The sequence below is a fragment of the Eublepharis macularius genome, chromosome 9 (genome assembly GCF_028583425.1).
Source record: "Eublepharis macularius isolate TG4126 chromosome 9, MPM_Emac_v1.0, whole genome shotgun sequence".
NCBI lineage: Eukaryota > Metazoa > Chordata > Lepidosauria > Squamata > Eublepharidae > Eublepharis > Eublepharis macularius.
Genome location: NC_072798.1, coordinates 49,837,814 through 49,862,250, shown reverse-complemented (window position 1 = coordinate 49,862,250; position 24,437 = coordinate 49,837,814). Strand labels below are relative to the sequence as shown.

The 24,437-nt window shown below is 45.2% G+C and overlaps 1 protein-coding gene across 2 annotated transcripts; it reads right to left on the bottom strand.

The window, feature by feature from the left end:
- Positions 1-73: 73 nt before the first annotated feature.
- Positions 74-21,193, bottom strand: LUM (lumican). 2 transcript variants are annotated; one of them, XM_054989429.1, is made up of 4 exons: positions 20,758-21,193; positions 18,907-18,952; positions 10,832-11,752; positions 74-1,136 (listed from the first exon to the last, which is right to left on the bottom strand). In XM_054989429.1, exons 3-4 carry the CDS (start codon positions 11,730-11,732, stop codon positions 982-984), a joined length of 1,056 nt encoding a protein of 351 aa, XP_054845404.1. In that variant the 5' UTR covers positions 11,733-11,752; positions 18,907-18,952; positions 20,758-21,193; the 3' UTR covers positions 74-981. The 2 variants fall into 2 exon arrangements, with proteins under 2 accessions (XP_054845404.1, XP_054845403.1); XM_054989428.1 differs by lacking the exon at positions 18,907-18,952 and having other exon boundaries at positions 20,758-21,192.
- Between the last annotated feature and the right edge of the window lie 3,244 nt (positions 21,194-24,437).

The following is a 24,437-nucleotide window of genomic DNA, read 5'->3' as shown; positions in this document are numbered from 1 at the left end:
GGAATTTGATGCAAGGCAAATGGTAGTCATTTTTTAAGAAAAAGTTTGTTTAAGAACGTTTAAAACTACAAAGTACAAAAAAACATTTATTGAATGGAGTTTTACAATAATTAAGCAAAATATAAAATAGCTTTTTTGTCTATTTTCATCTGCATTTTTAAACATTTTTTTAAAAAAATGGAAATGTATTTTGACAATAATCTGGACTCAGTATTTTTATTTGCTATGTTTTATTTTCTACAATCATGTTAAATATAGCATGCAAATAACTGAATAACAATAATGGTGTATATGTTTCACTGTAAAGTAACATTTTTGTTTTTCAAGAAAAAAACATATTTATTTAACAAAGAAAAAGGCATTAACAAAATTTTTAAAAGTTCTTAATCCTTCACATGAATCATCCTTAATGGGTTCTTGAAATATATTTTCCTATGAATGTTATTAGTTTATATACTTATAATGGATTATGGGTTTTCTGTGAAATATAATTGCAATTAATTGCAAATAAAGTTATGAAAGGACATAGAACTTTGATAGGAAACTGTGGGAATAATGTACATAAATGGTCCAGCCCTAACATAGTAAATACTCCATCTAGATAATAATATGCCTGACTTTGGCAAACCTGAGTAGGACTGCACACCTACAAGGAATGTAGGGTGTATTTATTGTGTGTATCCCAGTGCTTAAAAAACAAACAAACCTCAGGCTGTATTTCATTGTCTCACCTAAAACAGTCTTTTAAAAAAGCACAAAAATATTGTCCTCATTCTATGAGACTATAGCTTTAAGATTTTTTTTGTACTTCAGACTTAGGGTACATATAAATACAAACTGTTTAAAAGGTGGTCAAAATCATGCTAATTATTAACAAACACAAGAAATAATTATGCAGGGTGTCATTCTATTTTTAAAGTGTAACTCTGGCGTCGAACAGGAAAATAGAGATGGCCTCAGTATGAAGTGAATCGTCGCAACTCACTCTAGGGAGATATCAGCAGCCATACGAAGACAGTTGTACATTTCTTGAGGAAGATCAGCTCTCGTGAGGTTATTTGCATCCAAACGCAGATGTCTGACCCGGGAATAAGCAAGTGCTCCAACAACCTTACAAAAGCTGCTCACTGGAAATTCTGTAATATCAATGACACATTGTTAATAAACACAAACATACTCATCTTACTGCATTTATGTATAGAAATGATCAGACAAGCTTGAGGAAGATTCAAAAGATTTCCATTGTGTTGGGTCTCAAACCCAATTCACACATCCCAACCTATTCAATAGTCTGTGAGAACAGATCTTCTGCTCACACAGACTTTCTGCACATAGGTTCAGGACAGGAGTCAGGACGTGTATTCTGGCACCCTGCAAAAGACAAAGTCTGATTTCACAAGTCTATATTTACATAGTTTGTACAAGTGTAGGGCCTATTCCCATAGTTTACTGAGCACATGAAGATTAGAGTCAGGGCCTGTAGCTGTGCTCTTTCCCCTTGCATTGACCATATACATGAGTTTATAGGGAAAAGGTCTGAAAATAACCTGAAATCAAAGTTTAAGCATACAGTCTTTTAAAGGTCAATAAAGGGGTACTTAAAAGTTGCTTCCTCTGATCACAACTGGCTTACTGAAGAACTATCTTAAATGGGTAAGGAGGACAGTGGTAGCATGGGCTGCGACAATAGGGGTCTCCTGTGGCATCCCAGACTTGTCCCATAACCATACTATTCAGGTCCAAGGTGAGCTCCAACACCTGAGATTGTCTTCCCCTCAAGAACTGGCTGCCAGCAGCACAGGTTGGAAAGGTAACAGACACATCACCTTAAAATGGCTGTGCTTTCCAACAGGAGCTGTATGGTTGTGGATAATAACGTGATTATATGCCACCATTGTAATAAAGCTGCAAAAATAATAATTCCAAAGTCTAACAGAGATTTATAAAGAACTAGGAATATTTTTGTTCAGTGCATTTTTTGTGGATAGATCAGAAGGGGGTAACAGAGTTGCAACATAAGAAATACTATTTATGAAACAAAGACAAACAAAGCAAAAACAGTGGGCCAAAACTGACCATTAACAAGTTTAATTTGTGGGTCAAATTATAATTTTTAATGAGTATTAGTTAATAATTAACCAAAGGATATTGAGCTGTGAAAGAACTAGTATGATCTTTATGTATAAGGAAGACCTAAATTAAGACAGTTCATAGTACAGTATTCCCCATAACTGTATAATGGTGTGAAAATTGGACAATTAAGAAAGCTGACAGGAGGAAGTTTGATACGATGTTGGAAGAGAGATTTACAGATACCATGGACTGCCAAGAAGACAAATATATGGGTTCTAGACCAAATCAAGCCTGAATTATCTCTACAAGCGAAAATGACTAAACTGAGGTAATTGTTACATCATAAGAAAAAAAGACTCACTGGAAAAGACAATTAAAAGCAGTAGAGGAAGACCCAACATGAGATGGGTTGACTCAATAAAGGAAGCCATGCCATCCAGTTTACAACACCTGAGCAAGGCTGTTAATGACGGGGCATTTTGGAGGTCATTAATTAATAGGGTTGCCATAAGTCAGAAGCAGCTTGATGGCACGTAACTTACACACAATTAACAGTTCTGATATTGCCTCCTTAATGTAGCTTTGGATCAAGTCTTGTTGGGTGTGAGTAGTGTAAATGTATAAAATAATATCTTATAATTTCATTTGTCTATCATGTAATTTTTATTGGAGTTATATAATTGTATTGGAGTTATGTATTTATATCCCAATATTCTTTTGAGGAGATATTTGTATATTTATCACATTCTTAGCTATTCTGATAAAATTGTTTAAAATCTCCCCTTGAAATTCCTACAGATCTTTTGGTTGAACTGGTCCCTCTAACAATTCTGAAATTTTGCACTACACTAAATTCATTGGCAACTCATGTAATGTAAAATTTTATCTTGTGTTTTGTAATGTTCCATCTCATTCTCCACAAGACAGAGGAAGGAAGGATGAACAGAAAAGGGTAGTTAGGTGAATGGGAGAGAAGAAGAGAGGCTGTCAGAGAGATGGAACAAGGGAAAACTGTAGCCTGGAAGGGAGTAGATATGGATTGGTTGGTGGGAGAGATTGAAGCAAGGAAATGGAAGAGGCTATGGGAGGAAGGGTTGATAAGGAAAGAGGAATAGTGTATGGGGGGAAACGGGGTGGGAGAGGTGCCCCTGTGAGTTCGTGCAGGTCTTCTGCTTGTTCAAAACTGATCTAATAATATATCAGCACCGTGGAATGGGAATAACATGTATAAATTAATTTTTGCAGTAGATGTGAGGACTAGAGATGGGCACGAACCGCATTACGAACTACAAAAACCCACGAAATTGGCGATCGCGTGATTGCAATCTGGCGGTTCATGATTGTCCACGGCCAACGAACCAGCTTTCGGAAGAGGCCTGGTTCAGTGTGTTCGGCTGTGGTTTGGGAAGCCAGACAGTCAGGCGCCAGCAATCAACTCCCCTGGCAACGGAGCCGGGGAATGCCTGAACTCTGTCTGCGCTCCTTCTGTTGCCCTGGAAACCCGAATGGAAGCCCATCTTACCTTGATCGGCAGGTCTTCCTTTCAACCACGGATCTGCAAAGCGGTTACAAGTTGGGAGAAGATACCCAGGGGAGGGAGTGGGGAGGGGGTGTTCTGTAGCCATGGGCACTCCAATCTCATCTCTGCAAACCCTGATAGGCAGCTCTGACAGCATTGTTCAATGGGACCTGTGCTTATAAATAGCCGTGGGCTCCCATTATTGATCAGAGGCTGATTGGGTCAGGTCTGTGGGAATGGTGGGCTAGGGCTCTAGTCCCTCCTTCCCTCTGGTGCCAGGGCTGCTGCCAGGCCCTGGGGCCAAGCTCGGTGGGTACCTCGGCTGAGGGCTCACATTAGTGCCTGATCTGTTAAGGTCTGTGGGAGTGGTGGGCTAGGGCTCTAGTCCCTCCTTCCCTCTGGTGCCAGGGCTGCTGCCAGGCCCTGGGGGCAAGCTCGGTGGGTACCTCGGCTGAGGGTTCACATTAGTGCCTGATCTGTTCAGGTCTGTGAGAGTGGTGGGCTAGGGCTCTAGTCCCTCCCTCTCTCTGGTGCCAGGGCTGCTGCCAGGCCCTGGGGCAAAGCTCGGTGGGCACCTCGGCCGAGGGTTCACATTAGTGCCTGATCTGTTCAGGTCTATGGGAGTGGTGGGCTAGGGCTCTAGTCCCTCCCTCTCTCTGGTGCCAGGGCTGCTGCCAGGCCCTGGGGCAAAGCTCGGTGGGCACCTCGGCTGAGGGTTCACAGTGTCATCTCCTTTCTTCTTCTCAATTGTTGTTTGCTGGCACAATGAGGTTTCGGGTGGGGGACAAGAGTTGTCGTGGGGGGAAGTGCAGAGATTGTCCTGGTTGCAGCATGGGAAGCAGTGCTGTGCAGGACTCTGGAGCAGCAGAGACTCCCGCTCCCCAAAAATCACCAGATGAGGCTGTGGAGGAGGCTGACGAGCTCTTGCCGGCAGCGAAGAGGAACTCCTGAAAATTTTGGGGGAGGAGGAGGCTGAGGGATCCTTGGAGAAATGGTTGGGGTTCGAGGAAACATCCAGCCTGTCCCCATCCCAAACTACCAGTGATGCTATCTCTGCCTGCAGTCCACCCATCACTCCATCTTTCATTGCCAGCTCCATGGCACATCTAGTAGCAACCCTTTGTTCTCCCTCCCCTGGAACTGTTAGTGGGCCACCGTTCAAACTCAATGTTTAGAGGCACTTTTGGTCCCTTCCTACTGACCCCTGCGTGGCGCGGTGCTGTGTGAGAGAGGGCCTGGTCACAGGGCCAATGACCTGAAGCACCTGTCATCAACAGCCCTGACTCGGTACCTGAAGAGGCACCACCCGAGCCTGTGGTCTCCATCCTCGGCCAGTGTAACATCCATCGGGGGGAGACAAAGGGCCACCAGCTTGTCTGATCCGGGATTGATGGAAGGGCCCCTGGAATGCACCCCAAGCAAGAAGCCTTGCCCCGAGGGTGCGGCTGGTGGGAGCAAAAGGATCAGGCAGGCCGCTCTGGGGGAAGTTGTTCCATTGGGGTCAGGGGGGTTCCGCTGAATACGGTGAGGTCAAGGGCTTAGGAGGCAGGTGTTCGTGTGGTGGCACAGACGATTGCCCTGCAAGCCTTCCCCCTATAGGTCATGGAGGGCATGGGCTTCCAACTGCTGCTCCAGCACTTTGCCCCATTGTTCTCCATGTCGTCACAGTGCACCATTGGGCGTCGAGTTGTGCCCACCCTATACAAGGTAGTGCGAGACATGGTGTGCAGAGACCTGTCGGCCGCCCAAGGCAGAACAGTGCACTTCACGGCCAACCTGTGGAGCGGCTGCCATCACGGGTACCTTGCCATCACCGCCCACTGGTGGCAACCAGAGGACCTCCACCTCCCCAGGCCAAGATCTGGCAGCTGTAAAAAGGTGCCCAGCTTGACCTCGGGCTACAGGGTGGTTCTTCTTCAGGCCCAGGGGATGAATGAGGTCCACACCGGGAAGAACATCGCCACCACCATAAAGGTGGCTCTGAGGGAGTGGATGTCCGGGGTGGAAGGGTTTGTCCATGGCTTCATGGTCATGGATGCAGGAGCCAACATGTTGGCAGCTCTGAAAGAGGCATGCCTCCTGGGCCTGGTGTGCATGGTCCACAAGCTGCACCTCATGATGCAGGATGTGCTCAAGCTGGGGAGCAAGCCGAGGGACAGCTGGGATGAGGGAACCTTGCAGACGCGCAATCTGCTCAACAGCTGCCGTCGCATCGCTTCCCACTTCTCCCACAGCATACACTCTTCCCGCAAGCGATTCTAGAGGCAGCGGGCGGGAGGGGACCCTGAGCACCAACTCTTCCAGGACCTGACCACCCACTGGAACTCCACCTACGACATGATATCTTGTCTGGTGGAGTGGAAGGACGCGTTGGAAGACATCCTGTCCTCTTTGGATGTGCTGAGGATGGGAGAGGAGTTGAGCCTCAGCTCAATGGACTGGAGAGTCCTTGCCCAGATGTCCCAGATCTTGAAACCCTTCAAGGATGCCACTGAGCTCCTGTGCTCCTACCAGGGCAGCCTGGGTCGGGTCCTCCCTCTGATCCACGGCCTCGACCAGTTTCTGGCCCAGGAGCTCCAGCAAGGGCAAGAGCTGCTCCTCAGGCTCCTGGACTTTGTCCTGAGGATCCAGGCCTGTGTTGCTGGATGCCTGCATCCTCTATGCGATGAGGCGCCATGCCAACTGGACTCTCTCTGTGACCCCCACATCAAGGGCAGCATCGCCGCGCAGGCAGGTCAGATGCAGCACTGGAAAAAGGAGCTCCGCAGTGCAGTGCTCCATTTCCAGAGACAGAGGGTAGGAGAGAAGGAACCAGGCAGCAGCGAGGGGCAGGCGGTGGAGGAGGGGGAGGGGGAGGGAGAGGAGGTGGGAAGAGAGCCATGCCAGGGAGGAGCCACCTCAATGGCCACATTTGATCTCTGGGCCTCATCGGTGGGCTGCGTGGTTGGCCGCTGCACGGCGGGTGCGTCCCTCTCAGTGGAGGACTCGGCAGGGGCCATGGTGCATGAGTACCTTTCAGAGGCCACCTAGCCCCCCATGCCAACCCATTGCAATATTGGGCGAAGAAATCTGACCGATGGCCAGACCTGTCATGATCGCCACCAACATCCTGTCCTGCCCTCCCACCTGCATGCAGAGCGAGCGGGTGTTCTCCCACCTGAGAGACCTCCTCCGTCCCAGCCATGCACGTCTGCACCTGGACCTGGTGGACATGTTGACGTTCATCAAGGTCAACCTCAACCAACTGGGGCACCCTCCCATGGACCTGGACCTACCCGGCCTCTGAGCCACCCTGGGGTTGTAGCCAGCCCAGCTCATCCACAGCGGGCTCAAAGCTCCCTTAGTTCTCGGGGCTGCTTCCATGGCAGGTGACCCTTTGCCTTCCTCTTCCAAACAAGTTCCCATTCCCTCTTCACACCTCTCACTCTCTGGATCTGCTCAGATGCCTCCCAACCGCTTCTGTCTTTCCCATCCCGTCCTTTCCATGAAGGCAGGAAGGTGTGGTGCTGCCAGCTGATGCTGCTTTTGGCCATGAGAAGCAGCTCTGCTGCTGTTGCCAATGTGAGAGTGGCACCGTATGGTACCCCCCCTTCCATGGCATCCGGTGTCCTTTCTGAGCAGGGGGGAATGGGTCCCTCCCACCCTTTCCACGAAGGCAGGAAGTTGGGTGCTGTCTGCTGCCACTGCTTTGGACCCCAAGGGGCATCTCAGAAGCTTTTGCTGACCTTGACAGGTTTGAGCTGCATGGTGCACCCCTATCCATGTGCACCTGTTGTCCTCTCTGTCCAAGGGGGGAATGGGACCCACGACCAGTCACGTGTCCTTTCCACGAAGGCAGGAAGGTGGCTGAGGTCTGCCGCTGCTGCTTTTGGGCACAAGGGGCAGCTCAGGAGCTGTTGCTGGTGTTAGTGTTATGCCGCATTGTACCCCCTCTTTCCATGGGCACCGGCCAGGAAGCCCTAATGTTGCACATAAGATTGTACATCATGGTGGCCCCTGCCAACAGCAGCTGCTGTCCCCTCTGGGCAGGGGTGAATGGGTAATGCTGCTACAACCAGTCATGTCCTTTCCGTGAAGGCAGGAAGGTGTGGTGCTGCGAGCTGATGCCACTTTCTGCCACAAGGAGCAGCTCTGCTGCTGTTGCTGGTGTTAGTGTGGCACTGCACGGTACCCCCCCTTTCCATGGGCACCTGCTGCCCCCTCTGAGCAGAGGGGATTGGGTTCCTCACCCTCACACCCTTTCCATGAAGGCTGGACGGTGGGTGCTGTATGATAGTTCAGCTTTGGGCCACGAGGGACAGATCAACTGCTGTTGCACATAAAATTGCACGTCACGGTGGCCCCTGCCAACAGCAGCGGTGGTCCCCTCTGGGCAGGGGTGAATGAGTAATGCCGCCACGACCAGTCACGTCTTTTCCGCAAAGGCAGGAAGGTGAGTGATGCTGGTGACAGCCTCCACTGTGACACAGGGGGAGCAGACAAGCCTCTGCCACAGCAGTTTGCGCACTCCATCAGGGTGGATGTGGAGTCCTTCCATCCCGGTCCTGCTGCGCAATGCAGCTAGGAAGTCTCGGGATAGGCCCTCCTCTCCCACACAAGTACACGGTCCCTCTTCTGACCTCACCCTCTGCGGAACACTGAGTCCCCTCCCAATGACCTCTCCGGTCCTGTCCTATTCCATCCTTTCCGCAAAGGCAAGAAGGTTGTTGATGCTGGCTGCTGCCACAGAGTTCCTCAGTGGGATCCTTGGAGGAAGCCTCATGGCTGTTGGGATATTCTGACTTCACAGACCCTCTTTTGACCTGTCCCTCTCTGGAGCACTCCGTCCCCTCCAAACGACATCTCCTCTCCCTCCCGTCCTTTCTGGCAAGGCAGGAAGGTGGGTACTGTCGGCTGCCACCACAGAGTAGCTCAGTGGGAGCTTTGGAGGAGGCCTCACAGCTGTTGGTGAATCTTCCCACTTCCCCTCCAAATGACATCTCCTCTTCCCCTGTCCTTTCCGGCAAGGCAGTAAGGTGAATGGTGTCAGCTGCTGCTGCACTGTTCCTCAGTGGGACCCTCATGTGAGGACCCTCGCTTGCTGGGGGATCAGGCCTCCGTCCGAATGACATGTCCTCTCCCACCCACGCCGGGAATACCAGCGCGCTCCTCTTTGGCCTGGCGGGTGGGCACATGGGGGATGCTGCTGGTGAGCAGCCAGACCCCCCTGCCCCATAAAGGGGAGGTGGCTTGTTGCTGCCTCCCCGTGCCCACTAGGCCCGGCGGCCACTGTCAACACTCACCTTCTGTACACTGGGCCAACGTCAACCGGTGGCTCTAATTGTGTCGAGTGGGAATTTCCTAGGGCCCTTGAATTGGAGAGGGTATAACTCCAAGATCCCTTTTGCAATCTTGTCCATACTTGGATGATGGCTGTAGGAGAGCCTGCAAAAGACTTCCTGGGAATATGGGCTCTCTAAGTGCCATGGCGGCCGTCCTGCGCCCCACAAACTGCGAACCGCAAACCGGTTCGGCAATGGAAAATGTTCGTTGTGGTTTGCAACCTCGGGATCGTCGTCGGCACCGAACCACGAACCGCTGGTTCATTAAATGTTTTTGGTTCATGCCCATGTCTAGTGAAGACACTAACATGAGCACACATTTTTCCCTGCTCCTTTTTGAGTTTAGAACATACATTAAGATTGTGACTTTATATAGCTTTGTTGATATGATCTCCGTATCATAGGATAATGGAATACATCTCTTAAAGTGGCATTGCTGAGGCAATGTTGGATATATGGGTATGTGAAAGACCAAAGGATACACTGAAACATAAAGTCTAATACAGTGTGCTTAAATATCCAACTATATATCAATAATTGTGCTCACAATGGCTACTCTTCAAGTTACTTGATTTGGTGAACTTGCTCTGGGTATCGCCTATGCTTTCAGTGTGTAAAATGAGCATTTCAACATCTACAATTAGGAAAGCTTTTGATTCACTGGTGGATGTTCCAGCTTTGATGCTTTTGACTTATGGTCTGGGCAAACAAAATATTACTACTGAACTGGTTTTTGTGCAGTACATGAATGGGTGCACAATATCTTAATAGATCTATGTCATTTTGGTTGCCCAAGGTGCTTCATAAATAAAATAAGTAGGTAATGCCAAATCTTACTTCCTTACTTTGTCTATTGGACAGCCATTGTGGTATTTGGCTCGGATCTGGGAGACCCCAAGTTCAGGTCACTGCTGTGTGGTGAAGCTTGTTTTGGCTAGTCAAGCTCTCTCTCTTTCTCCTAACCTAATGTAGCTCACAGGGATAACATGTATGCTGCCTAAACCAATAAACTAGATAGAGTGATAGATATGAATTTATAACAAGTTGGACAAACTGTTCATCACAGTTCCTTGTTTGTCTGCTGTCTCTTTGGGTCCAGGAATTTTATACATTTTACTTTTGCTCAGTTACTTACTTATTACTGGGACCTATAACTCTCTATAACTCATTCTGTGTGACCATTGACTTGGCACTTATAGCCATTCTTTAAATGAAATTTCTTCCTATCTCTTTACCTATGATTGTTTGACCTTAATAATACTTCCCAGAAAGCCCAAGGATGTAGAATGCTAGTGCACTTCTCAAAACATGCTATTTGCTTCAGCTGGAATAAGCTTCAAGGACAGAACTATTCCTAACATTATTTCTCTTAAGAAAATCATGAATCCTGCACCCTTACCATTCCTCATGGCTGAAATGGCACTGTCTATATTAATAGCACTGTGCAAAGGATTTTCATAGTAGTTTATCTCTATTATGTTGTGGCAAGATAGGCTGATAGTTTTCATAAGATATTTTATGAAACAATAATGTGAATTGAAGAACTACATTGCAGTTTTTGCCTCCTAAATCTTGACTTTATTGATTACAAGTTGAGCTTGCCACTGCACATGTCCGATTTGTGTGTGTGTTTGGACTTCACTAAAATGTTTCAGAATTTCATATCAGCTGCTGTATGTTTCTAGGGGCTCATATTTAAAGAAAAGAAAGAAGACTGGTGTTTTCCATTTAGAAGGTTGTTCTGGGGCTATAGTGATCTATATGAGGAGATTAGCATCTTGAAAAAAATGCCATGTCATTATTCCCTGTAGTATTATTAAGCACTCAAGAAAAGAATTCTGCAGATTGAACAAAAGGGTATATATGCTCCTACACAAAGAATCCCCCTTTACCTCAAAACATGGCAAATTATACTCACTGTTAATCTGATTGACTTGGAGGTAGTAATTTTCGAGGTGTTCATTCACTGTTGGAATACTCTTCAGCTGATTATAGGAGAGATCCAGCTCAACAAGTGTGGAAATATTGAAAACATTGCTTGGTATTCCAGAATTTGTTAATTTGTTGTGAGATAGACGTAAAAACTGCAGTGCTTTAAAACCTTGAAAATATTCATCAGGAATGTTGGTAATCTGATTATTGTCAAGATATAGCATCAGTATATTAGGGGGCAGTCCCCGAGGCAATTTAGAAAGTTTATTGTAACTCAGGTCAAGATACAAAAGTGAATTCAAGCCTTTAAAAACCCCAGAAAGTGAATCTTCTGTCAGTTGGTTGTGCTGAAGTTGAACAACGGTCAGATTCACTAATCCTTCTAGTGTATTGGGGTTGATTTTTGAAATCTTGTTATGAGTGATTTGTAGGTCATCCATGGTATTGGGAAGTGGCCCAACAACTTCAGTTAAGTTGTTGTAGTTCATGTGCAGTTTTTTCAAACTCTTTAATTTGGCAAAGACTTTGCCTTTAATTTTTGAATTTTCCAAATGGTTATTATCTAGGATTAGCCACTCCAGATCTGTTACATTATTAAAAGCATTGTCTTCGATTCCTTCAATCATATTGTTTCGCACGTATAGGTATTTAATTCCAGAAGGAATGATTGGGAGACTTTTCAGCTTAAGGTCATCGCAATACATGGCTGATGGGTAGGTTACAGGGCAATTACATTCTGGTGCACAGAGTGCTGTAGATGGCCCATACATGGGATGAGCATAACCATAATCTGGCTCTGAAGGGTAATATCCAACAGGATCATAATCATATTGGCAGAAGATGCCACCGATCAAGAAAAGGAAGAAAGGGAGAGAATTCAGATGCATCTTGGCAGTGTGTGTTCTTTCTGTTGAGGGAGATGAAATGAATACCGTTAGATGAATGGACATAACAGAGAAGTATATCTAAAGGGTTCTCATTCCACATCACTTTAAAAATCTTTGTTTATAATCTCTGTGCTATTAATTATAAATTATTATGCCATAGGTATCCAGCAAGTAGTGACAATTCTACCAAAGACTCTTTTGTAAGACATGCAATTAATGATTGGCTGAAACATGACAATGACAATTGAGTATTAATACATTATCCTGGAGAATCCAGAAGATTCCATTGGCTCTTTATTATCTTTATTTGCAAGATATGCCAACTATGCTGGTCTAAAAATAAATAGACATAAAACACAAACCGTTTACAAAAATATGACCAAACAACAAATTAAGATATTAGAAACCAAAACTCAATTTGCAACCTCAAAGAAAGTTAGATACCTGGGTATACAGATATCATCAAGAGGCAGCTCTCTTTATGAAGATAACTAGCTTAGACTATTTAAGGAAATATACAGAGACTTGGATATGTGGAGTAAAACTCACTTATCTTTTTTGGGTAGAATAGCCACTGTAAAGATGAATGTTTTGCCAAAAATACTTTTTCTATTACAACACTTACCCATTCTGACATCGTTTAAAATTCTCGATGAATTAGATCAAAAAATAAAGAAGTTTATTTGGCTACACAAAAAAGCAAGAATTAGATATAAACTCCTCCAAGATAGAATTGAAAATGGAGGCCTTGCACTACCAAATTGGCTATTATATTATCAGGCATCTTGCCTGGTATGGATGAAAGAATGGATAACTCTATCAGACAAAAGAATGCTAACTCTTGGAGGTCATGACCTCCCCTCAGGATGGCACTCCTATTTATGGACATATACAAATAAAACACCGAAAACCTTTACGGAACATTGGATCAGAAAATGCCTAATAAGAACATGGAAGATAAAAAGACCATCATTAAACCTGAGATCCCACCGTGGTTCTCTCCTCAGGAAGCCATATCCAAGGATGCACTACAATATAAAACTACACTCACATACAGAGATCTCCTCGTAAATGCAGAGATACTAAAGTCATCAAGTCAACTAAAGCTGGAAGGATACAACTTGAACTGGTGGCAATATATCCAGATTCAATCAAGGTTCAACTCTGACAAAAAAAAAATGGAATCCACAAAGATTTAAACCAATTTGACAAAATCCTCCTATCTAGCAATCAAAAGCTTTAAAGTAAAATTTATAAATATCTTCTGAACTATAAAATGGCTGACGAACAAGTTAAAGACTGTATGATTAAATGGGCACAGAATATAGGGTATCAGATCTCTCTAGATAGATGGCAAGGGGTATGGAGAGATATTAAAAATTTTAAATCAACTGCATACAGAGAAAACCACTATAAAATGTATTATCGATGGTATATCTCTCCAGCTAAGCTAGCAGAAATGTATGCTTGTTCCGATAGATGTTGGAAATGTGATGTAGAAAGAGGTACCTTTTTTCATTCTTGGTGGACATGTAAAAAAGCTAAGGAATTCTGGAATATGGTCTCATTGTTCATAAAGAAAATGTTGGATTTGCATATTCCCCTAGATCCCACGATATTTTTATTGTCTATGTTTGATAGCAAGTTTCCAAAGGAACAAAAATACTTATTGCAACATATTATTACTGCTGCAAGACTGGTATATGCACAGGTCTGGAAACAAAAGTGTGTACCTGATGAGAAAAAATTAATAGAGAAGTTGTTACATTGTATAGAAATGGACAGACTTACCTCAATTCTGAATTTAGAAAATAACAAAACTTTTGTAGACAGATGGAAAGACATATATGTCAGGCTGAATTTGACAACCAAGTATATTATATCATGAAACTTATATTAGTTATTATATTGGATGTATAATCAAGTTATATAAGAATATCACTTTGCAGTATTATTGCACCACTCCCCTGTGTACATAATTGAAAATTCTTAATAAAAATATTTTAAAAAAATACATTTTGATAACAGCTCAGTATGGCCAGTTGTACAATAAACAGAGAATTGTACAATAAAGCTATGATAAATATTAAAAACAGGAATATGGTTCGTGAACATATGGTTCAAACATATGAAAGAAAAGTGCCCTATTGCCAAATAATAGACCATTGGTGTTGGAATGAGGACACTTTGGTTCAAATCCCACTCAGATGAGGCATAGAATCATAGAGTTGGAAGGAACCTCCAGGGTCATCTAGTCCAACCCCTTGCTCAATGCAGGATATTCTCAACTACCTCCCCCCCCAACACCCCAGTGACCCCTGCTTCATGCCCTGAAGATGGCAAAACACCTCCAGGAAGGCCCGGAGAAAATTGCTTCCTGACCCCAAAGTGGCAATCAGCATTACCCTGTGCATGTAAGAAGGGGCCACGAGAACTAAGTACTGATGTAACCCTTCCTGCCCTCCCTCTCATGATTTGCCTAGGTTCACAGAATCAGCATTGCTGTCAGATGGCCATCTAGCCTCTGCTTAAAAACCTCCAAAAAAGGAGAACCCACCACCTCCTGAGGAAGCCTGTTCCTCTGAGGGACCACTCTTACTGTCAGGAAGTTCTTCCTAATGTTTAGCTGAAAACTCTTTTGATTTAATTTCAACCCATTGGTTCTGGTCTTACTTTCTGAGGCTTATTGGGTTAGTTTGAGACAGTTGCTACCATTTGGACTAACCTACTTGTCCATGTGAGGGTATAGTGGGACTGTATCACTTTAGTTTATCCTCACATTGGCAAGTACATTACTTTGAGCTCTTTGGTAGAAGGATGGGATACAAAAGCCATATATCATCTGTTTCAAGAACTTCTTCACATGTCAGATTCCCTTCAGAGATACTAGAGTTGCTGGCTGAGCCTGTACCTCTGAGCTTGGAAGTATGACCTTGGGCAGTTTGTAATACTCACTTTTCAATATGAAGCTTTTAGTTCTTCTCTGACAAACTAAATATTGAGCCCCAAAAGCATTCCCCATTATCTTCCTCCCTTACTTCTCCTTGACAATCATCCATTTGATGACAGCAGCAATTATGTGGGAAGAAATCTCTCTCCCCTTCCTGGCCTTCCCCTTCTATTCATTTTAATGGGCAGCATCTAAGTTTCATCTATATATCGGTGATTCTGCACATGTTGGATAATGCACTTCCAATCCTCTTTATTGATCATTTGGAACAGATTTTTTTGTGTGCGGAACAAAAAATCCACCTCAAACGATTGATAAAGTGCATTGAAAGTGCATTATCCAACGTGTGCAGAGTCAGCGTATGTATCTTAGAAAACAGTCCACAGAAAGCCTGACATTGTATGTTAGACATCCTGTAGACTACATTTCTCAGAGTGCCCTAGGCATACTTCCAATGTTATGGAACGAGGAATAAGTCAGGAGGGAAAGGGAAGGAAAAGGAGAAAACTCTCTACTTACTCATCTGATAGACTGAATGAATGTCATCTAGCTTGTCAGAATTACCAGCAATAGAAACAACTGCTGCAAGAAGATAGGTAGAAGGAAGAGCAATGAGGAAGAGAAAGAAAAGAGCCAGAGAAGGGGAAACCATTCCAAGCATGAAATGGTGCTCAGAAAGCCAGTACTTTTTGCAAATAGCTCAACTTCACCAAATTCCATTGCTAATTTACCTAAAACACTTGCAAAGAGCTATATTAGACCATACAACATATGCTGCCCCTTAAAATATTTAAAAATAACAGAAATATGATATACATACTCAGCATCACACTTGTACTTGCACCCAAACTGTCATTAGCAAATGATAGCCCATATATTCATAACAAGTTCTCATGTGGCATGCCTCCAAAAACAAGTTAGAAAAAGACAACATCACATTTCACATACTGAACCACTTGTTTACTTGAACAAACAATAGAAATAGATTTTAACTTGAGTGTTAATGTAGCGCCACCATTAGACAAGGATACCTGTGAGCTTGGTATATTTATTTTTATTTATTTATTCAATTTATATACCGCCCATCCCCAGGGGCTCAGGGCGGTGAACAGTTAAAATTGATAAAAACAAAAACTAAAATCAATATACAAATAATAAAACAATTAACAAAGTGCAGTGGTGGGGAGAACCTTCCCCACCCCAAAGGTGGGAGGCCACCTTTGGGGTGTACATCACAGGCCAGTGTCTCTTTGGAGAAATTTGCAATAGTTGTACTGCCATGCTGGATAGGATTTGTCTAGCTGTAGTAAAACTATGACACTCTATATATGACATGTGCACAGGCAAGGCCAATGCAAAGCCAATGCTTGGGAGTGGCAGCTAATGCACTAGTCCAGCTTCCTCTCATGACAAGTTTTTTTGGAACCATCCCTTCTGTTCACATATGTGTTATATACAATCTGTATATATGTAGGTGATGCTCTTGTGATAAAGATAGTTTTAGGTGGTACTGGGTAGCCATACTGGTATGTGGTAGAACAGCAGGACTTGAGTTCAGTAGCACCTTAGAGACCAATACAATTTTCAGAATGTAAGCATTCTAGAGTCAAAGCTCCCTTCTTCAGACATGTGTCTGAAGAAGGGAGCTGTGACTAGAGGTGGGCACGATCCAAAAAAAATCACTGATCAAGCTGATCGGGGATAGGCACTGGCAACGACCCCAAATCACCGACCCACACCGATCATCTCCCGTTTCCGATCCGTGGATCGGATCGGGGAGGCCAAAGCGGAGGGGCTTCCCGCTGTTCCCAGCTATGTGGGAAGGTGGGTGGTGGCGGCAACCGCTGGGCCCAGCGGGCACAGGGAGGCAGCAACGAGCCACCTCCCCTCAGGGAGGGGATGTTCACACACACACGCGCACACACACACACACTTAGAGCAGGGGGGAGCTTTTAACCTGGCGACGAGCCACCTCCCCTCAGGGAGGGGACGTTCACACACACACACACACACACACACACACACACACACTTAGAGCAGAGGGGGGAAAAGTTTTTAACCCGTCCCTGCCTCTCCAAATAGAGAGAGAGAGACACCCCGTCAACATGTTTCAGCCAGCTTTTTAAAAAAAGCAGGGACAGAATCCTCCATTCCTCCCCACCCAATTTTAAAAGCAAGCGGCCAGTCTTCCAAAAGCATATTTTAAACAAACACACACAGAGCCGTAAATGAGGTTTTCCCACAAAATACAGTGTTTTAAAAGCAGGTTAAAAACAGACAGAAAAACAGCCATTCCTCCTACAAAGCCCCATTTTTTAAAAAAGCAAAAAACGTTTGGAACACCCCCTTCCCCCTCCCTCCCCTGGGTCTCTTCTCCCAACTGGTGGTGAATGTGTTGCTGCTCCGTGGTTGGAAGGAAGCCCTGCTGATCAAGGAAAGCTGGGCTTCCATTCGTGTTTCCAGGGCGACAGAAGGAGGGCAAACACAGCTCAGGCATTCCCCCGGCTCCGTTGCCCCGGGAATAGATTACTGGTGCCTGATTGTCTGCATCCCTGATCAGATCCCGATGGCCTGAATCAAGCCCCGATGAAGCCTCCCCCCACCCCGAACACTGGATCAGTCGCCGTGGGCGGCACCGATCCGCCGGGTCCCAATCGCGCGAACGCCATTATCGTGGGTATTTTTCTATCATAATGCCGATCGTGCCCATCTCTAGCTGTGACTCTTGAAAGCCTACATTTTGAAAATCTTGTTGGTCTTGTTGGCCTTGAAGGTGCTACTGAACTGAAATCTTTCTTTGTTGTTCCTGATCATAGGAACAGTTTCTATGGATGGACAATTTGTATGCCTGTAGGTTCTGTCTCCACATAAATGAAATATATGAGTAGCTGGTATCATGAGAGGGGAGTGAGGCCAACACACTTTTTCCTGTTCCTTTTTTACTCAGGGTGTCCATGTCAGCACATATGACAGGGAATTAGTGTCCTCATTTTACAGTTTGTTGATTTCTTTATCTTGGAAATGTATATAGCTACCTCAGAATGAAAGGGCAGTATATGATGTACAGGTAGCAAACTCTCATTTCTTGTACAAACAAGAATATTATGTTTGTGTGGTATAAATAATAATCAAACTATTTAATCATCAATATATCTTAATAGTCAACATGGCCCCATCTGTGGATACTTAAATCTGTGTATTGTGGCCTGTGGGCCTTTCCCTGCAAACATGGGGGACCTGCTAGGTTTGCATAAAAATTGGAAACTTGAAGAAAAATAGAGGGGTGAAATCCCCCCAGCAGAGGAACATTTGTACATGTACACACAATGCACCTCTGTTGGCCCAGCTGCCATCTTTTGCTCTCTCTCTCTTTCTCTCTCTCTTCTCTGAGGGAGGAGAAAAAGCTGCTCACCATGATGGCAACATCAGAGGCCAAGATCCACGCATCAGCTGGTTCAGGAGAGACATTTCTCGGCCTCCCCTGAGGGGCTGACATGAAGGTTGAGCTGAGATGTTGACAGTGTTGGTGACAAAAGTGTCCTCAAGTGCCTCTGCAAAGTCATGATGGGTGCAGGGCAAAGAAAGTGGCAATATATGGGGTAGGTGGGGAGGGTTGCTTGCCTGTGTGGGGGCTGAAGTGGGAAGAGGGGTGGGTAGGAAGGCAAACAGAGTGGCAAGAAGGGGTGAGCAGAAAAGCAAGGAGGGCAGATGGGTAGGTGGAGCAGTGAGGAGAAGTATGGGTGGGATGGCTGAGAGGTGGGGATGGGCAGAGCTATGAGGAGCTGGCAGAATGGCAAGAAGTGGGTGGGCAGGCAGAGTGATAAGGAAGGTGTGAATTGGTAGGCAGACCTGGCAAAGAGGTGTGGGCAGGTAGAGAAAGAGGGAGATGGTGGGGAGGTCAGAAGGAGGAGAGAGGGAGCAGTGGGAGGGCAAGAGGGAGGTGGGGATCAGTGATGGTGTTAAGGGGGAGGAGTAGGGAATGGATGTGAAAAGACTGGAGAAGGACAAGGTGGCAGTGGGAGGAAAGAATAGAAAAGGGGCTGGGAGGGTGTCTGAAGCCAGAAGATGAGAGAATTTCCCCATGAGACTCTCATGGGTCCCCACTTGTACTTGAACTAATTATCTGCATAGCACCTGGGCTGTGCCTAATCTGAAACATTCTGATCTCTTCATCACATAAAAATTATAAAATATCATATCAAATACTGTAACTTGCAAACATACCTTGAGTTATTTGAAGCTGTTTGTCTAATATGTTTCAATGCACACCCTTTGGAGAAGAGAAGAAACTGATGTATAGGGATTGCAGTATGTTAAAATTATTCTGGCCACTGAGTCATAAGTACTTCTACTAAGCTTTGGCATACATTTATGAAATACAGTTATTTTTTCCATGCAGATTTTCAAGCTAGAACCCATTTGATGTCTTGCAAGTGTTGACAGGATAGAGCTGGAGAAAAATTTGGATGAGATCTTTCTTTATTAGGTGCAGTTGAGATTGTATTGAAGACAATGGAAAAGTGCCCATTTTTAGTGGAACTTAACCATAACTGTGCTTGTATGAGAACATACTGAATCAACTGCCAAAAAATACTTTTGAGCTGCAGCTGTTGTAGATTATCATTAATTGAGCAGACTTAATGTATAGGCTGCCTTGACATGTTAAACAATCACGGAAATAAACATTTGCTATTTCATTAAAACAATGTAAAGTCACTGGCACACATTGACCTTGTCATTTGTGCTCATCTCAACATTAAGACATTCCAGTTAGCAATGTTTTGAAAAAATGGACTGCTAGATGGACAGAATACAATATTTTTAATAATTATAATAAGCATTTTAGCATTTTCTTTGAAGAAGTTGTTAAAAACATTGCTATTTGAATATGTTGCTATGTGTGCATGCATTGATTTTAATTTAATTTCAAAAGATAATGGTGTTAAATAGTAAGAAGGTCAAATATATCATGCTTATCTGGCATTCCATAAGAGCAGACACAAGAACCTCAGATATATGTATTCAAGTATATGTATACTTCCATATAAAATGTGTAATATCATTACCATTATCAATTATGTGTTTACAGACAATATATTATGTGTGTTGAGGATATCACAATATGTCACTTTCCTACTGAATCCTAAACTGTGTAGAGTATCCATATGATAAAGCCTTACCTTTCAGAATTTTTTTGCAAAGGTTGGGAAACATACCTAATTATATTTTGAAATCTTATTAATTTTCCATACACATGTGTGTTTATATCAATATAATAATAATAATAATAACAACAACAACAACAACAACAATAACAACAACAACAACAACAATAACATTCGATTTATGCGCACTCGAGAGCGGTTTACAAAGTGTTATTATTTAAGAGCACCTTAAAAAGTTGCATTGAAATTGCAGTGTGATCTTAAGCAGAGTTACAACCTTCTTAGTGCATAGACTTGAATGGACTTAAAAACATGTAACTCTGTTTACAATTATGCTCATACTGTCTGGGGGGGGGGAAGTTCCCTAATAGAAATCAAGCAAACATTTCTGTCTATTTCAAAAAGTTTCGAATGAAGATACCAATGAACTTGAAAAGAACAGTTAGTTACTTAGTTATATTACCCTTTAAAAATGCAAAATAAATTTGTTCCTTATCTTTAAATAATGCATGTTAATGTAGTCATCAGATTTTGTAAGTTTAGTTCGAAGTGCATATTAACTTTGGAAATTACTGGAAAGTTCAACATGGTAAATTAAGAAACGTGTTCTTCCAATTTAATTCATTTTTTGGACGATTATTTACTATTGTTATTTTGGTGTTTGCTTCCCCCTCCCTGCCCCAAGCCTTGGCCGTTTGTATTGAATTATGGTTCTCTTAGAAGCCTGCCGGTTCTGCAAAAGAAGAACAGCGATAAGCCACAAAACATGTGGAGCACTTTAAAACAAACTGCAAAGGCAAACACACAAAAGCAACTGCTTGCCTTCAGTCTGTAAATTGGCAAAGTTTGCCTGACATGTTCTCATTAGTGCATCATTCAGCAGCCTGATCATTAGCATTAAAGCACTTACCTTTCTGATGTGAAGCTGCTTTCTTTAATTCCCACAGCAGATTCAGTAAGGGACTGGATCAACCAATATATGCTATAAACAGTGTCAGAAGGTAATCTGCTGCCAGATCCTCTGTGATACAGGAGCTTGGGGAAGAAAAAATTCCTAGTCACGCTGTTCTCTGTGTCATCATGAGATTCTGGTGGTGGGGCATGTAAAGCGGCTGCTGTCTAATCAAGTGCAGGTGGACAGTGGTAAAGGACAACCCGTCTCTTCTCCCTATGGAACGGGAGAGATAACCTCTTTAAGCAGACTGGGAACGTTCAGGCTGCCTATCATAGCGCAGAATCCTGCAGTGGAAAAACAATTTAAATAATACCCAAATTGCAAACAGATATTGCATTTCTTCAGCTGATTTTAGAGTCCTCAGCAAGCTCTAACAAATAACACTCAAACCTCACTGTAGCCACAATTCTTGAACCAAAGGAGTCATTCTTTCCCCCTTTGTTTTTCTTTCTACTAAGTTATGAACGTAATAGCTTAATGAAAGCCTCTGGAGTGGAAAAATAACCCCAGTGATGAAACCAAACTAGGATTTTCTTTTGCCACATTGCATTGTGAAAATATTCTTCCACACAGTCAAAGGGACACATAAAGTTTTGAATGTTCTTTTTTAAAGTTATATTTGCATAAAGAAAACAATTGCACATATAAACTTAAAGATAAGAAACAGAAAGCTGGTGGTTTATCTAAAACTACATGTGGCCCTGTTAGGGCTTAGACCTTCAGAGTCTGGAACCAATCAACTCTGTGCTGTCTGTTTCGTGGATGCTGTTCAAGAATGCATCCTAAAGCTTGGAGGACAGTTGCTGAAATAAGGTACTGCCAAAAATAATGTCATAAAATAATAAGGAAATTCACTGGCAGAGTGTAAGTATTAATTCTGGCTCTAATATCTACACGAAACTTCTATCAAAGACCTCTGTTTGTTAAGGCATATGTTCTTCTGTTAAGAAACCTTCACCTTTACACTCAACTGGTTTGAGAGAGACAAGAGGGACAAAAGAGAGGCGTTTCAGGACAGTCTAGAAACAAATCACATTAGACAACAAATGAAGGCAGCCATGTTGGACCATGGGGGAAAAAAACCCCCTGAATTTATCATAGAAAAGCAAGCACAATTCTTTGAATTTCCCAGAACTCTTCATTGGGCTTCTCATGGGAAACATAACCTGCCACCACTGGAGGGTGCTCTCCAAAGCCCACCATATTCATGCCCTCCCTTTTCTGCACCCGGCAGTCCTGGAGAAGAAAAGGCCTTCTTGCTGTGACACTGGTCTAGGGGGTCCCAATGAAGATGGACCCAGAGCACTCCCCTTAATCTTCCCAGAAACCACCGTTTATTGGTAGGACCTAGCAGTATAAAGCAGCTGGTTTATTAAACAAAATGTGACAGAGAGCCAGTTTGGTGTAGTGGTTAAGAGAAGCGGGACTCTAATCTGGAGAACTGGGTTTGATTCCCCACTCCTCCACTTGAAGCTAGCTGGGTGACCTTGGGTCAGTCACAGCTCTTCCAGAGCTCTCTCAGCTCCACCCACCTCGCAGGGTGATTGTTGTGGGGATAATAATAATGTACTTTGTAAACTGCTCTGAGGGAGTTTTAAGTTGTCCTGAAGGGCAGTATGTAAATCAAATGTTACTATTTAATAGTCAAACAGATGGAGAAAAATAGTTGTAATTGGGCAGAAGGTCTAACACAGGGTATGTTCCCAAGAAGCAGAACAAAATTGGCATACAAAGGAGCATACAGAAAAATCCCAACCGTGGAGTTGCTGCTCTGATAGAAGACTTGCAGCATTCATATGCAGAATCTCATTAGAAGATGCTAGGTAATTCATGCTTAATATTTTGATTGGTATTAAAAGTAATACTGCCAACCGGGCCAGGGGCTTGCCCCCTTAGGCTGGTGGCAGCTCTTTGCCCCGCTGAAGGGATGGAGGCAGAGTCCTCTACCCCCTCATCTGGGGTTTAGCCTGGGGGGCGGAGTCTTGCAGCGTTTGCTGGCTCCTCCGCCCCTTCGGCTTCAGTTGCGCCTCGTGCTCGGTGGAAGCAACAGCTCTTCGCTTGCTCCCCAGCACGAGGCCTTTCCTTACGAGGATCGTCGGGTTGAGGCGTCTTTGGCCGCATCGCTCTGCGCTGGATCCCGGCTTTCCCGTGTTGGCTGGTTGGGTCGGCTGGGCTTCGGAAGCGCGGCGGCTGCCCGCTCCTTTCCCCTTGTGGGGTTTGGCCGTTTCTCCGCCTCCGCTCCCGTTGCACATAGCAACCGAGGGAGTGAAGGGATTGAGGGGGCGGCTTTGCCGCGTTTCTTGCTCCGCGGCTGCCGTTCGGCCGGCCCGCTGCCCTGTTCCCGGCGCCAGCGGATTTGCGCCTAAAGGGAAGGCTATTTCTCTCCCCGCCGCCGCCTTCGTTGGCCGGGCGGGCGGCTTGGGAGGGGGGCGCATAAGGGGATAGCCGTCTCTTCCCCCAACGCCGCCTCCGTTTGCCTTACGGGCGGCTCAGGGGTGGGTGCAGCGGGCAGTTTGCTCCCTCCCCTGCCAGTGCTGGCTCGTGTACAGCCGTGCTGTTCAGCACGCCCCCCCCTTTTAGCTGTGCGTCGGCCATTTTGACCCCACCTCGGCAGCCATTTTGGGTCTCCGTCAGGCAGCCATCTGGGCCTCCGCACTGTTAAGTGATAAGGCAGTATTTTTCCGGGGCCTTCATACCCCCCCCCTTGTTCCTTATCGGTGGTAGGGGGCAGAATTTACGGGGCCTTCGTCCTTGTATTAGAGCTGCTTTGACAAAGTGGTTAAGTGGTTTGGCTCTGGATCTGCTGGTTCACATCCCACTGCTGCCCTGAGCTGAGTAGTGGGCAGTGGGTAGGCTCTTCCTCTCCGCTCACGCCCCCAGCTGTTAGCTGGTTGGGTCTGGTTCCATTACCTCGGCGGGTGGCAGTGACTGCCTGCTGTTGTCTTCACCACTGCTCCCTGCTTGTGAGATTTCTTGAGGATGGGGCCCAAGAAGGGGGTGGGTAATTCGAAGGGTAAGCAGCCAGCCAGGCGCCCGCCAAAACGCGCTGCCGCGGCATTGTCATCTGACGAGGAGGATGATGTTCCCGCCAGACGTGATATATTAGCTAGGATTGCTGCTTTGGAGCAGGCACGGGCATCTGCCGCTCGGCCGGCTGAGCCTGCATCTAAGAGACCGGTTAGGCTTGCGTCTAAGGCTGCGTCTCTTAATGATATCCTCTCTCGTTTGGCAGTTTTAGAGGGGGCATCTTCTGGTAGTACATCGGTTCCGTCTACTTCTGCGGCCAGTCAGGTCGTCGAGGATGAAGTGAATGAGCCGGCAGCACCAGAGATGGAGGGGAATTGGACCCAGGACGCTGGGCAAGTGGCGCTGGTGGTGCAACCTCCTGAGACCGAGGGTAAGTGTTCGCTTGCCCAGCAACCGGGCACCTGGCCATGGGGTCAGGCACATCAAACTATACAACATGCTACATGTACACATGCTAGTGCTCCACCTGGTCCCAGCTTGGTTCCTGACTGGAGCCACTGGAACCAGCCGGCTGTCCCGGGCCAGCTGCACGGGGCAACTGGGGCAGCCGGCTGGATGGCCCCCTCAGCCCAGGCTCAAGGCATGGGCCTCGTGCCGTCATGGGGGTC